At 40.6% G+C, this 12,575-nt stretch overlaps 1 protein-coding gene across 3 annotated transcripts in view; it reads left to right on the top strand.

The window, feature by feature from the left end:
• Positions 1-12,575, top strand: part of thada (THADA armadillo repeat containing) — a 423,367-nt gene that overhangs the window by 160,983 nt on the left and 249,809 nt on the right. For 2 of the 3 annotated variants that reach the window (XM_041182914.1, XM_041182913.1), the window contains exons 26-27: positions 7,963-8,052; positions 12,147-12,278. The exons of the other annotated variant lie outside the window; for it this stretch is intronic. In XM_041182914.1, coding sequence (XP_041038848.1) covers positions 7,963-8,052; positions 12,147-12,278 — 222 coding nt within the window. The remainder of the gene's footprint in view (positions 1-7,962; positions 8,053-12,146; positions 12,279-12,575) is intronic. 3 annotated transcript variants of the gene reach the window in all.

Here is a 12,575-nt window from a genome sequence, read left to right as displayed (position 1 = left end):
CCTGTTGTTGACAGACCTGTAGTTCGAAAGCAGAGCAGCAGAGAGGGACAGCTAACTGGAGCCATTGTTCGCAAAACAGGGTGTACAGGTAGAGGCTGAGCTTTCTTGCTTTGTTGAAAAGCAGTGATTCCAGAAGCCCTGATTGTTGCATCCAGTGGTGGCAGACATTTGCAGTCAACAAGAAGAAAACCTTCTTCCTACTGAACCAGATGACTTTTCATTGCTAGTGGCTGTCAAAGTCCTCAACTTGTTAGTTTCCAGATCCTTCCAGGGCTCTGTTGAAGATGTGTCCAGGATAATGCAGTCAGCATCGCAGGAATGCATAAAACTGTGACTGATGTAATGTCTACCAGGATTGGAAATTATGAGAACTTCGCTGGTGATGATGCCAGTAAGTTGAACTCTGGCTGTATCTGTATCTCTGGCTGGTTTCTCACAGATCATCAACTCTACACATGTGGCAATCTGCGCACCCCCGAAACAATCGGGAGTATTCTTGAGCTGCAAGGGACTCCACTGCGTCAATTTTCAACTGAAATGCAAATGTAAAAAAAAATGCAAAACACAGGTTCCTGGGGAGTTGCTCTAACACTTTCATCCTGTGGCAATCCAAGCTCTCTGACATCTTTGAGCCTGCAAACAATCTTCAAGGGATATCTCCTTCCAAGTTGGTTGTTTCACTAACTTGTTGGAGTTTTTTGGAGAGATAACAGGGCTGATGAGGGTAATGCTGTCGATGTGGTGTACCTGATCTTCCAAAAGGAATTTGATACAGTGCCACACAACAGACTTGTGAGAAAAGTTATAGCTCATGGAATAAAAGAGACAGTAGCAACATGGACACAAAATTGGCTGAGTGACAGGAAACAGTAATTGTTAATGGATGTTTTTTGGGCTGGAGGAAGGTTTTTAGTGGAGCGCACCCCCCCCAGGGCTCAGTATTGGGACCCTTGCTTTTCCTGATATATGTTAATGATCTAGGCCTTGGTATACAGGGAACAATTTCAAAATTTGCAGACAATACAAAACTTGGAAGGATTGTGAACTGTGAGGAGGACAGTGCAGAACTTCACAAGATATAGACAAGCTGGTGGAATGGGCAGATAGGTGGCAGATGAAGTTCATTGCGGAGAAATGTGAGATGATGCACTTTGGTATGAAGAACATGGAGAGACAATATAAAATAAAGGGTACTAATCTACAGGGGGTGCAAGAGCAGAGAGACCTGGGTATATATGCGCATAAGCCAATAAAGGTGGCAGGGCAGGTTGAGAGAGCAGTTACTAAAGCATACAGTATCCTAGACTTTATTAATGGGGGCATAGAGTACAAGAGCAAGGAGGTTATGTTGAACTTGGAAAAGACCTCAGCTGGAGTATTGCTAACGGTTCTGGGCGCCTCATTTTAAGAAGGATGTGAAGGCATTGGAGAGAGTACAGAAGAAGTTTACGAGAATTGTTCCAGGGATGAGGAACTTCAGTTAAGAAGTAAGATTGGAGAAGTTGTGACTCTTTTTTCCTTGGAGAAAAGCTGTCTCAGAGGAGATTTGATAGAGGTATTCAAAGTTATAAGGGGCCTGGGCAGTGTAGATGGGAAGAAATTGTTCCCACTCATGAAAGGATCGAGAATGTGAGGACACAGATTTAAAGTAATTAGCAAAAGAAGCAAAAGTGATATGAGAAAAAAAAATTTTCATACAGCAAGTAGCTAGAATCTGGAATGCACTGCCTGAGAGTGTGCTGGAGGCAGGTTTAATCGGGGCATTCAAGGGAACTAGATGATTATTTGAAAAGAAACAATCTGCAGAGTTATGGGGAGAAGGCAGGAAAATGGCACTAGGTGAAATGCTCATTTGGAGAGCCAGTGCGGGCCGAATGGCCGCCTCCCATGCTGTAGCAATTCTATGATGATACTCATGAGATACCCATCCAATAAAGTCCCAAGAGTGGTACAGTGGAAACCATATGACCATTAGCTGTGTTACTGAACAAGTGATCAGCATGCTCAAGATGTGCTTAGGTGCCTGGATTGGCCTGGAGGTGACCTTTCAATACTTGCCAGTGAGGGTCTCCAGAATGATTTGCAGTATGCTGTGTTCTGTACGATATTGTGCAGCAGTGAGGACTGAAGCTGGAAGAGGAACAAGGTGCAGAGTACACATTGTCTGCAGATGAATCTGAAGAAGAGGAAGATGAAGATGCCATTATGGCACCAGGCACTTGCTTTGCTGTTAAGGATGCACATATTAATGTCAAGTTCAGTTAGTTACTACCAAAGATAGATGTAAGAACCACATTCAATGCCCATTTACTCTGCACCACCCCTCATCCTGAACAATGCAACTAACACAAAAGTCCTGCAAACATCAACTACCCATTGCAAATCTTACCACTCCCCTTCCGGCCCACCCACCACAATCAGTCTATTACAATTCATGTCTTCCCATTCATCATCAAGTAACTGAAAAGGTGACTTACCAGCCATCAATCAAGAATGGGCAATACAGGAAAGTGGTGTAGAATAATAAATTTTATGTGATTTTTCTAAAAGAACAGAAATTCCACTATATTTTCTTGGATACCCATCCCTCTTCAGAAAATAAAGATCAATTGAAATTATATTTAATTTGAGAGAACTGCATTCTTCAGACATTGGCTTTCTTTTGAAGAGTTTGATACAGGTTTTAATTTTAGCTTCAGCTTATGGCAAAATGATTGAGTACTACTTATACTTTTGAAGGGTAAGAGGCTACTTAGGTAGCTTTTGGAAGCTGGATCTGGTTGATCTATTGAAGGTGAACATACCTTTTAGATTTCTAATCTAAATAAAAGGAAAAATTAATTGTGGAATATAAATGTATAAGATCATTTTTATGGCAAAATTGGAATTCTGTCAGGACAGCATGCCCCAGATCCTCTACCGAATGCACCACCAGTTAGCTGGGATTTGGGGGAACTAAAAAGGACAGCCTCTTTGAACTGGAATAATACAATGATCAATCAATATAACTGGTTTTGAACACTTTTTTTGTTGATAATTTTTAAAAAAATTGAACTTTTTACTCCCAGTACTTTGCTTGATTATTTTCTGCTACTGATCGAAAAGAATTTTTAAAAAAGCAAATCATTTTCAAATATCAGAGAGTAGTTTTCAATAAAATTGCACCGTAGTCCTTTTATTTTGGATGAAAAATTGCAATTTAATTTTATTACAGCAAAATACAGCAAATCAATTGTCAGAATCAAAACTTGGAGGGGAGGTGAAATATAATCTTAACTGCCATCCCTTCTTGGGAAAATATGCCGTGCGCCTTTCAACGCATGCATTTCCCTTTAAGCTTTAAGTACTGATGTTTCTCCCTGTCCAATACAAGTGAAGGATTGTTTGGAATATCTACAGCTTAAGTTACAAATTTATGACCCTGTGCGTGCTCTGTGTAATTACTTGTTTTTGTATATCTTAGACCTATAATGAGGCTTCAGTTGTCTGCTATTTCTGAGTTTGCTGGTCAATCTGATAAACATAAGGAGGCTACAAAAGGATATAGGTAAGTTAGGTGAGTGGGCAAAGATCTGGAAAATGTAAGTTTGTCCATTTTGGCAGGACAAATAAAAAAGAAGCATATTATCTAAATGGTGAGAGATTGCAGAGCTCTGAGATACAGAGGGATCTGAGTGTCCTAGTGCACGAATTGTAAAAGGTTAGTGTGCAGGTGCAGCAGGTAATTAGCAAAGCTAATGGAATGTTATCGTTTATTGCAAGGGGAATTAAATGCAAGTGTAGGGAGGTCATGCTTTAGTTATACAGGGCATTGGTGAAGCCGCATCTTGAGTACTGTGTACAGTACTGGTCTCCTTATTTAAGGAAAGATGTAAATCTTTCTAAGAAGCAGTTCAGAGAAGGCTTACTAGATTAATACTTGGAATGGGCAGGCAGTCTTCTCAGGAAAGACTAAAAGGCTAGGCTTGTATCTGCTGGAGTTTAGAAGAGTAAGAGGCGACTTGATTGAAACATAAGATCTAGAGGGAACTTGAAAGGCTGAATTAGAAAGGATGTTACCTCTTGTGGAAGAATCTAGAACTGGGGGTCACTGTTTAAAAATAAGGGGTCATCCATTTAAGACAGAGATGAGGATTTATTTTCCCTAAGGGTTGCGAGACTTTGGAATTCTCTTCCTCAAAAAGTGGTTGAGGCAGATTCTTTGAATATTTTTAAGGCCGAGCTAGGTAGATTCTTGATAAGCAAGGGGATGAAAGTTTATTGGGGGTAGGCAGGAATATGGAATTGAGATTAAAATCAGATCAGCCATGATCTTATTGAATAGTGGAGCAGGCTTGAGGAGCCGAGTGGCTTACTCCTCCTAATTTGTATGTTCATATGTAACCTTCACTGATAATAGGTTGACATATTTAGGCATTGTGAATAAGGATGATTGGTTACTTTTTTTGGTTGGGTCCTCAATTTGAATTATAATTTGTGCATGCTAAGTTTCCACCTTACAATATCTGGTGATATTTATGGAATTAATCCTTCTCAAGTACTGAAGACTGGTTATAATTTGATTATCATCTCCATGACTTAAATTAAAAACTAAGCTCAAGATGTGGATTATACACAAGGTTTCTAGCAGCACTACTAAGGTCTACCAGATGCCTACCTGATGTATTTTTGTGCATGAAGCACTGCTGGCTCCTATTCATACAGTGTAACTGAATTGGAGTGGAGTACATGGTGCATCTTCTCCATGTACCTGATGACGCTGCAAGCCCGTAATCAAAGCGTAATTGATGTGACTAGACTGCAGTATCAGGTTAACAAAATTAGGAATCAAATGTACAAGCAACAAGTTCCTTATTCAGTACAAAAATGGTAATTATTATGAAGCAAGATTACCCTGTTCTGGGGCTATATAATGAGCCACTCAACAGATTGCAGTTGAGGTGCTTTTGATTTACTTGTTTGTGGACAAAGTTTATGGAGACACTAGTAATCTGTTGGAGCATTTTGGAGATACTTATAGTACACAGTAAGGGGGGAAATACTAGTGCCTTACAAAGAGATGGGGTAGCAGTTGCAGTACCTCTTGGACTACAACATGACCGGGACATGGAGAGGAGAAGGCAGGAAGTAGACCTCATGCATCCTGTGCAAATAAATGCAGTGAATGGAACTGTCTTATGAGGCTTTGCTTCAGTTAAAAAGAACTTCCTCATCGCAACATAAATCCACCATTTGCCAGACCCAGTGGTACATCTGTTCTACACTCCCCGTTACAAAATCCCCTTGACCAGCATCAAAGACTTTCACTTGTTTTGATCTTGGTAGAGGCTGGTAACATTTTTAGTTTTTATTTAGAATCTGAAAACACCAGGTAGAGGTTCACAGTTTAAACAAAAGAACTTTAGTACACAAAAATCAAAGAACATGAATTGTAGCAACTATATCTTAAATAGTCACTTATGTTAAAGATAATAAAAGCACAATGACTAGTATTCTAAATCGAACGTCTTAACTCCACTTTCCTTCTACACCCATTAAACTTATACCCAAAAACTCTCAAGTCAGATATTTATATTTTAAAAATTGGAAGATTAACCATATGGGTCTAAGTACTGTGTCAATGATTCGTATTTGGGCTGAGATTTCTTGGGCCTTCCATTTACTTCCCGCATGGTTGGCATCTTGAGTGCCTTAAGCGTAGCCACTTCAGGTTCTAATATTCATTAAACTCTGGAGTTTTGTATCTAAAACTTCCCTCAGTTGGCTTTATCAGAAATTCAACTCGCTGTCGGTAGAGCCCTTCAGTTAACAAAAGTTTTTTATTCTTTTAGCTAACACTCACAATTTCAACCGAGTTCTGCTGAAAGAGATATTTCGTTTACTCCAGCTTGCTCTAAAGTCTCAAATTAAACTTTACGGAGAACCAGCCCTATGACCCTACTGACCCCTATAATTAACTTGTTGGCCCTCTTTTTTTTTTCTATTTTCTATTTCCCAGACAGCTTGGTCACATCATCATTTACTGGAAGTTAGTGGCTGTTTACCAGAAATCAGATCCTCCCTCTCAAAGGGACCACCACCCCAAATAAAATACAGTTATATCCCCCAAAAACACATGGGCCATGACACCCTCATAAACCCCATCAACACATCAATGATACAAGAAGAAACAGAACTGACTACCCTTGTGCATCCTCTTAGTGCCTGCCCTGAAGGTTCCATTGCCTGGTCTAGTGCCCATAGGCAGTACCAATACAGTGACTGCAGCATGGCTGGTGAAAGGCTGATGACTTTCAGTGTTGGAGACTTCAAGTGACCTTGCAGAACACCCTTTAGCAGCTCTGGGCCTTGAGAGTTCAGTTTCAAATTGCACTACCTTTGCATAGGTGGCAGCAGTCTGGGCCGGCTGACTGGAAGACAATAGCAAGGGCAGTGGTGGAAGCACGAATGCTGCCATCCTGAGAGAGGACAACAAGTTCATGTTCCATGATATCTCAGTAATCTTCAAAATCTGTTGCAGCACAGATTACTGGTCTGCTGAGAGCATCTCTGTGCTCTGATGAACACAGATCCACATGCACGATTGCAGAAGCCTGAGACTTGTTGGCAGTAGCCAGGGATCTCATGACCTCTGTCCAATCTTCCACTAGACATTTGACTCATGGGAAGCCTCTGCCTGTACTGCAGTAGAAGCTGAGACAGTGGTCAATAGATGTTCCATTATGGGTCGGTCTGGCACTACTGCCATGGTGGTACCCGCCACTTCCACAGTGGAAAGGATGAGCTCCAAGCTCATGCTATGGTGGAACTGGACTCTTCTCTTGCTTCTAGCCTGTGACTGGAGTCTACTGGCAGACTAATGCACCAAATGTCTCTTGCGTGCATTGTCATGTGTTCTCCTGTCGCCTGCCCTAAAGAGATCCTCATCTGAGTTCTCTCCTGCAGAACTGCTGTATGACATTGCTTTTCTGGGAGTTTGCACGCGAACTGATATATTTCCTTGGTCTTGCTGCAATCTTATTTATGCGCGATGACTCATGATGTGCAAATCCTGATTCTAAACAAGACTCTAAGGCATGTGGAGTGCCGGTATCTTAGCAGGTGGCTGCAAGTGTAGAGGTCTGCTCTTGCTCTTGTCTTCCACTTGAAGCTGCAGCGGCTGACCAGGTGGCAAATCTTGAGCATCTGAAAGCACAAAAGCATAAGGGGAGGGGAGGGCTGAGGGAGGAAGAAGGCCCATGATCACTCCAATGGTAATTTCCATTCCATGGTGCCTTTTAGGATGAAGAAGTTGCTTGAAGCAGCAACTTACCATCATCGTGGATGGCCTCAGCAGCACCCAGTGCCACTGACCCTGTGAGGTTGGTACCCATAATCCTAAGCACCATCCCCTCCACGGTGCTGAGCTGATGATGTCATTCTGGCTCTCCACAGGTCCTTTAAGTCCTCCCTTTGTGAGCCATCTTCTGCAACAGAGAGGACTGAATGTCAGTGACTATGTGCCATTGTAGTTGGGTGATGTGCCTGCCATGGGCAGTTTGTGTATTGTGGCCCCTGCACCCAAAAATCAGGTCAAACAAATTTCTGGTCTATATTCTTCTAATATTAATTTGCTTTTGATGTCTTGCACCAAGTTAATTTTTGGTGGAGAAATAAGATCTTCCCAAGATGTGTAATCTGTGATCTAAGTCAAATGAAATGCTCCAAATATTTTTGTTTTCTGTGCTCGATGGAATGCTTAGACTGGTTGACTATGTGAATTTTTTGATGCATTAAATTTTTTTTTAAAGTATTGGCAGATCTCCCCATGATGATTGCAACATATATTTAGCCTTCAAAAATGTTAGACTTTAGGAGATTTTTGCTTCTCGGGAAATTGGTAGCCTGCAGTTGTCACTAATGGAAATTGCAATGCTTGGAAAAATGCAGTGTTTCATTTTATATTACTTTCTTTCCATTTAGGATGACAGGTAGAGAATTCTTTACTCGTTTTCCTACACTTTACCCCTTCCTCCTAAAACAACTGGAGATGGTGGCAAACACAATGGACAGGTAAGAAACTCAAGTGTGTTTAAAGTTGACCACTTGGGAAAAACTGGTTTAGAACTGTTTTTGTGCCTAAAACAAGCTTATCGTTGCAAAATCCATTTTGTTGGATATTAGAGTGCAGAAGGTGACCCATTCTGTCTGGCTGGTTCTTTGCTGAAATATTGCCAAACAAACCTCACTACCCTGCCCTCTCTTCATAACCTCGTAGCTTTTATTACTGCTGGGTGTTTATCTAATTTTTCCATAAAAGTATGGCATTTCTCAAAATAACATTCCATATTCCAGTATGCTTATGTGTAAAGAAATGTCTCCCTCTCCTTGAGACTCTCTTTGGGACAATTTTGAATGAATGACCTCCTCATCACTGACTTCTCAACCAGAGAAATAGATTTTTTTCTATCCACACCATTGAAACCGTTCATAATGTTTAGGTGCAGTAAGCCGCTTCATAACTATAGTTACCATTCTGCTGATTTGGCTCTGTTGCTATCATACTGTACATAAACTATCTGTGTTTTAACTTAATTGAACCCACTTCCATCAGTGCTCCTTTTCTTCCTTTCCTTCTCCCTCTCCCTCTAAAATTATTAGAATTGTGGTGGAGATGTTTATTCCTGGTACTTTTGTAATTGGCTTTTCTTGATGTGGCATATTAAAGAAGGAACCAAGATAAGGATGGTAGAAAATTGAGTTTTGAGAACAATTGATTAGCAGCGATTGTAGTTTTGTGAAGAAAATCTTTTGAGGTTTCTGTAAGAACAGCAAAAACTAATGCTAGATTGCACTCCCATTTCTGTTTGCTCCATTCTCCTGTTTTAGTTTAAAAGCTTCTGAAAAACATTTTAGCTCATGAAGAATATCTGGTAAAATTATGTATTTTGTTTATAAAACTGAAATAATTTGTATAGCACCCTTTTATGTAGAAGGAAATCACAGGATGCTTCACAGAGGCATAATCAGAAAAATTAATACTGAACTGAAGAAGATTTTTTTTAACTTCATTCCTTCACAGGATGTGGATATCGCTGGCTAGGCCTTGATTTATTGCCTATCTCTAATTGCCCTTGAGAAGGTGGTGGTGAGCTACTTTCTTGAACTGCTGCAGTCCCTGTGATATAGGGACACTAAAGTTGGTTACCAATACTTAGTTTTAAAGAGGTTTAGTCAGATAATTGCAGAGTGTAGAACTTAGATGGCTGAAGGCATGGCTGTTAATGGTGGCGCAAAGGGATGTGGAATTAGAGTTGGAGGAATGGTCAGGTCAAGGAGGTGTGAATGGTTGTAGAACAGGAAGGTGTTACAGAAATGGAATGGAGCTTTAAATATAAGGGTCAGAATTTTAACTTGGAAGCTTTGGTGATCAGGAGACATTGTAGATCAGCGAGCACAATGGGATGATGTGAATGGAACTTGGTGCATGATAAGATATGGATAGGAGGGTTTTGAATGAATTGGATATTATGGAGGGGGGAGAATGGTTGACCAATCAGGATAAGTTGGTATAATCAAATCTGGAGGCGACAAAGGCATGTAAGAAGCAGATAGGCGGAGGCAGCTGTGTCACAGCAAGCGAGCAGTCTTTGTAAGAGAGGATATGGGATCCGAAGATAAGCTACTGGTCAAATAAGACACAGAGGATGGTGCATATGGTTCCACCTGCTGGAATATATGGCAAGTGTATGAAGTTTTCTAAAGTCATTGGTCTTCTCAATATTTCACTGGAGAAAATTGTGGTTTATTTGGGACTGGATTTTGTATGAGAAGTCTTAGAACATAGATGCACTGGAGGGGTTGAGAAAGATGATGGAGAAATGAAAGTGACTGTAATCTGCATCCTTATGGATGCAGATTCCATGAGGTCAGCTAATGTTGTCAAGGGGCAACATAGAGATGAGAAAGAGGAGAAGATCAAGGGGGATCAGAGGTAAAGGTGAAGAGGTGGGAAGAGAAACTGTTGCTGGAAGTGCTCTAGCTATGATTGGATAAGTAAGAGTGGCACCAAGTGAATGCAGTCCTGCTGAACTGGGCAATGGAGTAAAGACATTGAAAGAAGATGCTGCTGTTGATTCTGTCAAATGCTGCAGGGAGGTCAAGTTAGCAATTATGTAGCGTGTTTCACACACATGGAATATTCCAAAACACTTCACAGCCAATAAATTATTTATGGACTGTGGTCACTGTTACATAGGCTAACACAGCAACTAATTTGCAAGCAGCAAGGCCCCATGAACCATAATGAGAACAAAGTTCAGATATTCAATTTTTATGTTGGTCAACAGGCAAATGTTCACTAAAACAGCCCTGCTGATCTTTAAATAGCCCCAATGGGTCTTCTAGAGCCACCTGCACAAGCAAATGCATTAACATCTATCTGAAAGATAGCAATTTAGCAGACACTAAGGCCTGGATTTTTATTTTAAAGGCATGTAGCTCTAGTCAGGAACTTCCCATTTGGCACGCCCACATCAGGAAAAGTGCCCTGAATGGCATGATTTTCATTCTGGGGGGCAGTTGTGAGATAGAGTCAGATTCACCACCTCTGGACACGGATCGGAGGCAGCCATGGGCTGCTGAGTGATGAGACGGGCTGACCTCGGTTCTCTGGGACTTTGTCCCATTTGTTTCGTTAGATATTAGCCCCTCTAGCCCTCACCGCCCCACCACTCTCCATATCTAATCCTCATGCCAAGACATGCCAACTCATGCCCCTACACCCACTCCCAATAGCCCCTCACACCCTCCATGCCAAACTGTACTCATCCACGTAGCCCCTTAAAGCCCCTCTGCCAACTGAATACAAATTCATGCTGGCTGACACCCCCCAGCCTCCCACCCTTTGCCCTTATATCCTCCATGCCAACTCATCCAATATCCACCATGGACAAACCTCAGGAGCCATGCTGAGATGAAATAAAATAAAGATCAAAGCATCTCATACAAAGTTAATTATATAAAAATAACACACTCATTCATGAAAGCCCATTCAATACATTTAAATCCCCCCAAGGACTTAATCCATTATAGAAGCAAAAATTTTTATTCATAAGGACATAAGAAATAAGAACAGGAGTAGACCATTTGGCCCCTCAAGCTTGCTCCACCATTTAATAAGATCATGGCTGATATTCTTGTGTTTTGATTTCCACGTTCCCATCTAACCCTGATAACCTCATATCAAATGCAGCTAACCCTTTAATAACCTCTTGAAGGTGTCAAACTATAAACTTAAAGGCCCCACCTCCCCACTGTGATAATGAAAGTTTGTGGAAGCAATTAAGCAGTAATAATACTCTAATGATAGTGCTTAGGATTATGCCAACAAACATCTATTGAAACTGTTAGAACCAATTTTTTATTGCTCTTTCAGACTTAGGCAGGCTTTTTTTTCAAATTTTAAAGAGATGGGGATTTAAGTAACTTGATGGCTCTACATGCCTTACCTGCCCTTCAAGGGCAATCACGTCTTAACCATAAAGTCATGCAATTTTGAGGGCATATCTGGTGCAAAAATCGGATCATCTTGTCCTGTGCACTGACTTTAAACGGCCCAGTTGATTCATAATTCACGCTTGTACATTTCACATCCTGTCCACTTTCCCCGACCGTCAAAAATGGGATCCGCTGGAAATGGGTGTGGGACTTCCTGATCCAGGTCCTATTCATCATTTTTAAAGGTCCGCAGAGTCTCAGTGACTCCGTGAAAATCAGGTCTTAAATGTCAGCATTTTTGCACTTCCATTACCTGGATATTCCATGGATTTCAGCCCTCCTATGTTAACTTTGACCTAATATCACTTCTTAATGTGAGTTAAACAAAATGCCTCCTTGATCAAAAGCTAAAAGTCCCAAGTGGGTAACAGCAGATTAATCTTCTGATAGAATAAAATTATGGTAAATTTAAACTTTTATTTTATTTTGGATGGAAGTGAGATAGGATGGCTCATTGTGTATAACATCTACTTACTCATGAGAGAAAACAAAATGTTTTATTTTAAAGATATTTAATTTGGGTGTGAGCCTAATATTGATTTTCTGTTTAATTATTCTGCTCAATGATTAAAGATATTAATTATTATTCTCTTTTCTCATATATGTAGTGATTCTGGTGTGCTAAAGCTCCATCCTAACCTATTCTTGTTGCTGCTTGTTCTGGGTCGGCTATATCCATCACCCTTGGATGGCACGTGCTCAGCTCTCAGCCTGGCACCCTTTGTGCCTTTCATCATAAGGTGAGGTACACCTGATAATTACAGTTTTGAATGAGAAATACTTGGTATTGATGCACAATCAAATGTGCTTTGGATCTTTTAATCTGAATGCAAATTCTTTTAACTGGTTTTTTAATTGATTTTTCATAAGATGCAAACATAAACAATTATACACCTTTATAGATTACCATTGTCAATTTATGGTCTTGGAATAGTCTTAATTGTCATAATTAGAGCTAGCTAGAATGTTAGGTCCCAGATCAAAAGATGTTACTGTGCTAATCCACGTTGCTTGAAAACACACAATCAGTGTTGTGT

This window comes from Carcharodon carcharias, chromosome 2 (assembly GCF_017639515.1).
Source record: "Carcharodon carcharias isolate sCarCar2 chromosome 2, sCarCar2.pri, whole genome shotgun sequence".
Classification (NCBI taxonomy): Eukaryota; Metazoa; Chordata; class Chondrichthyes; order Lamniformes; family Lamnidae; genus Carcharodon; species Carcharodon carcharias.
This window is presented reverse-complemented; position numbering and strand designations above follow the sequence as displayed.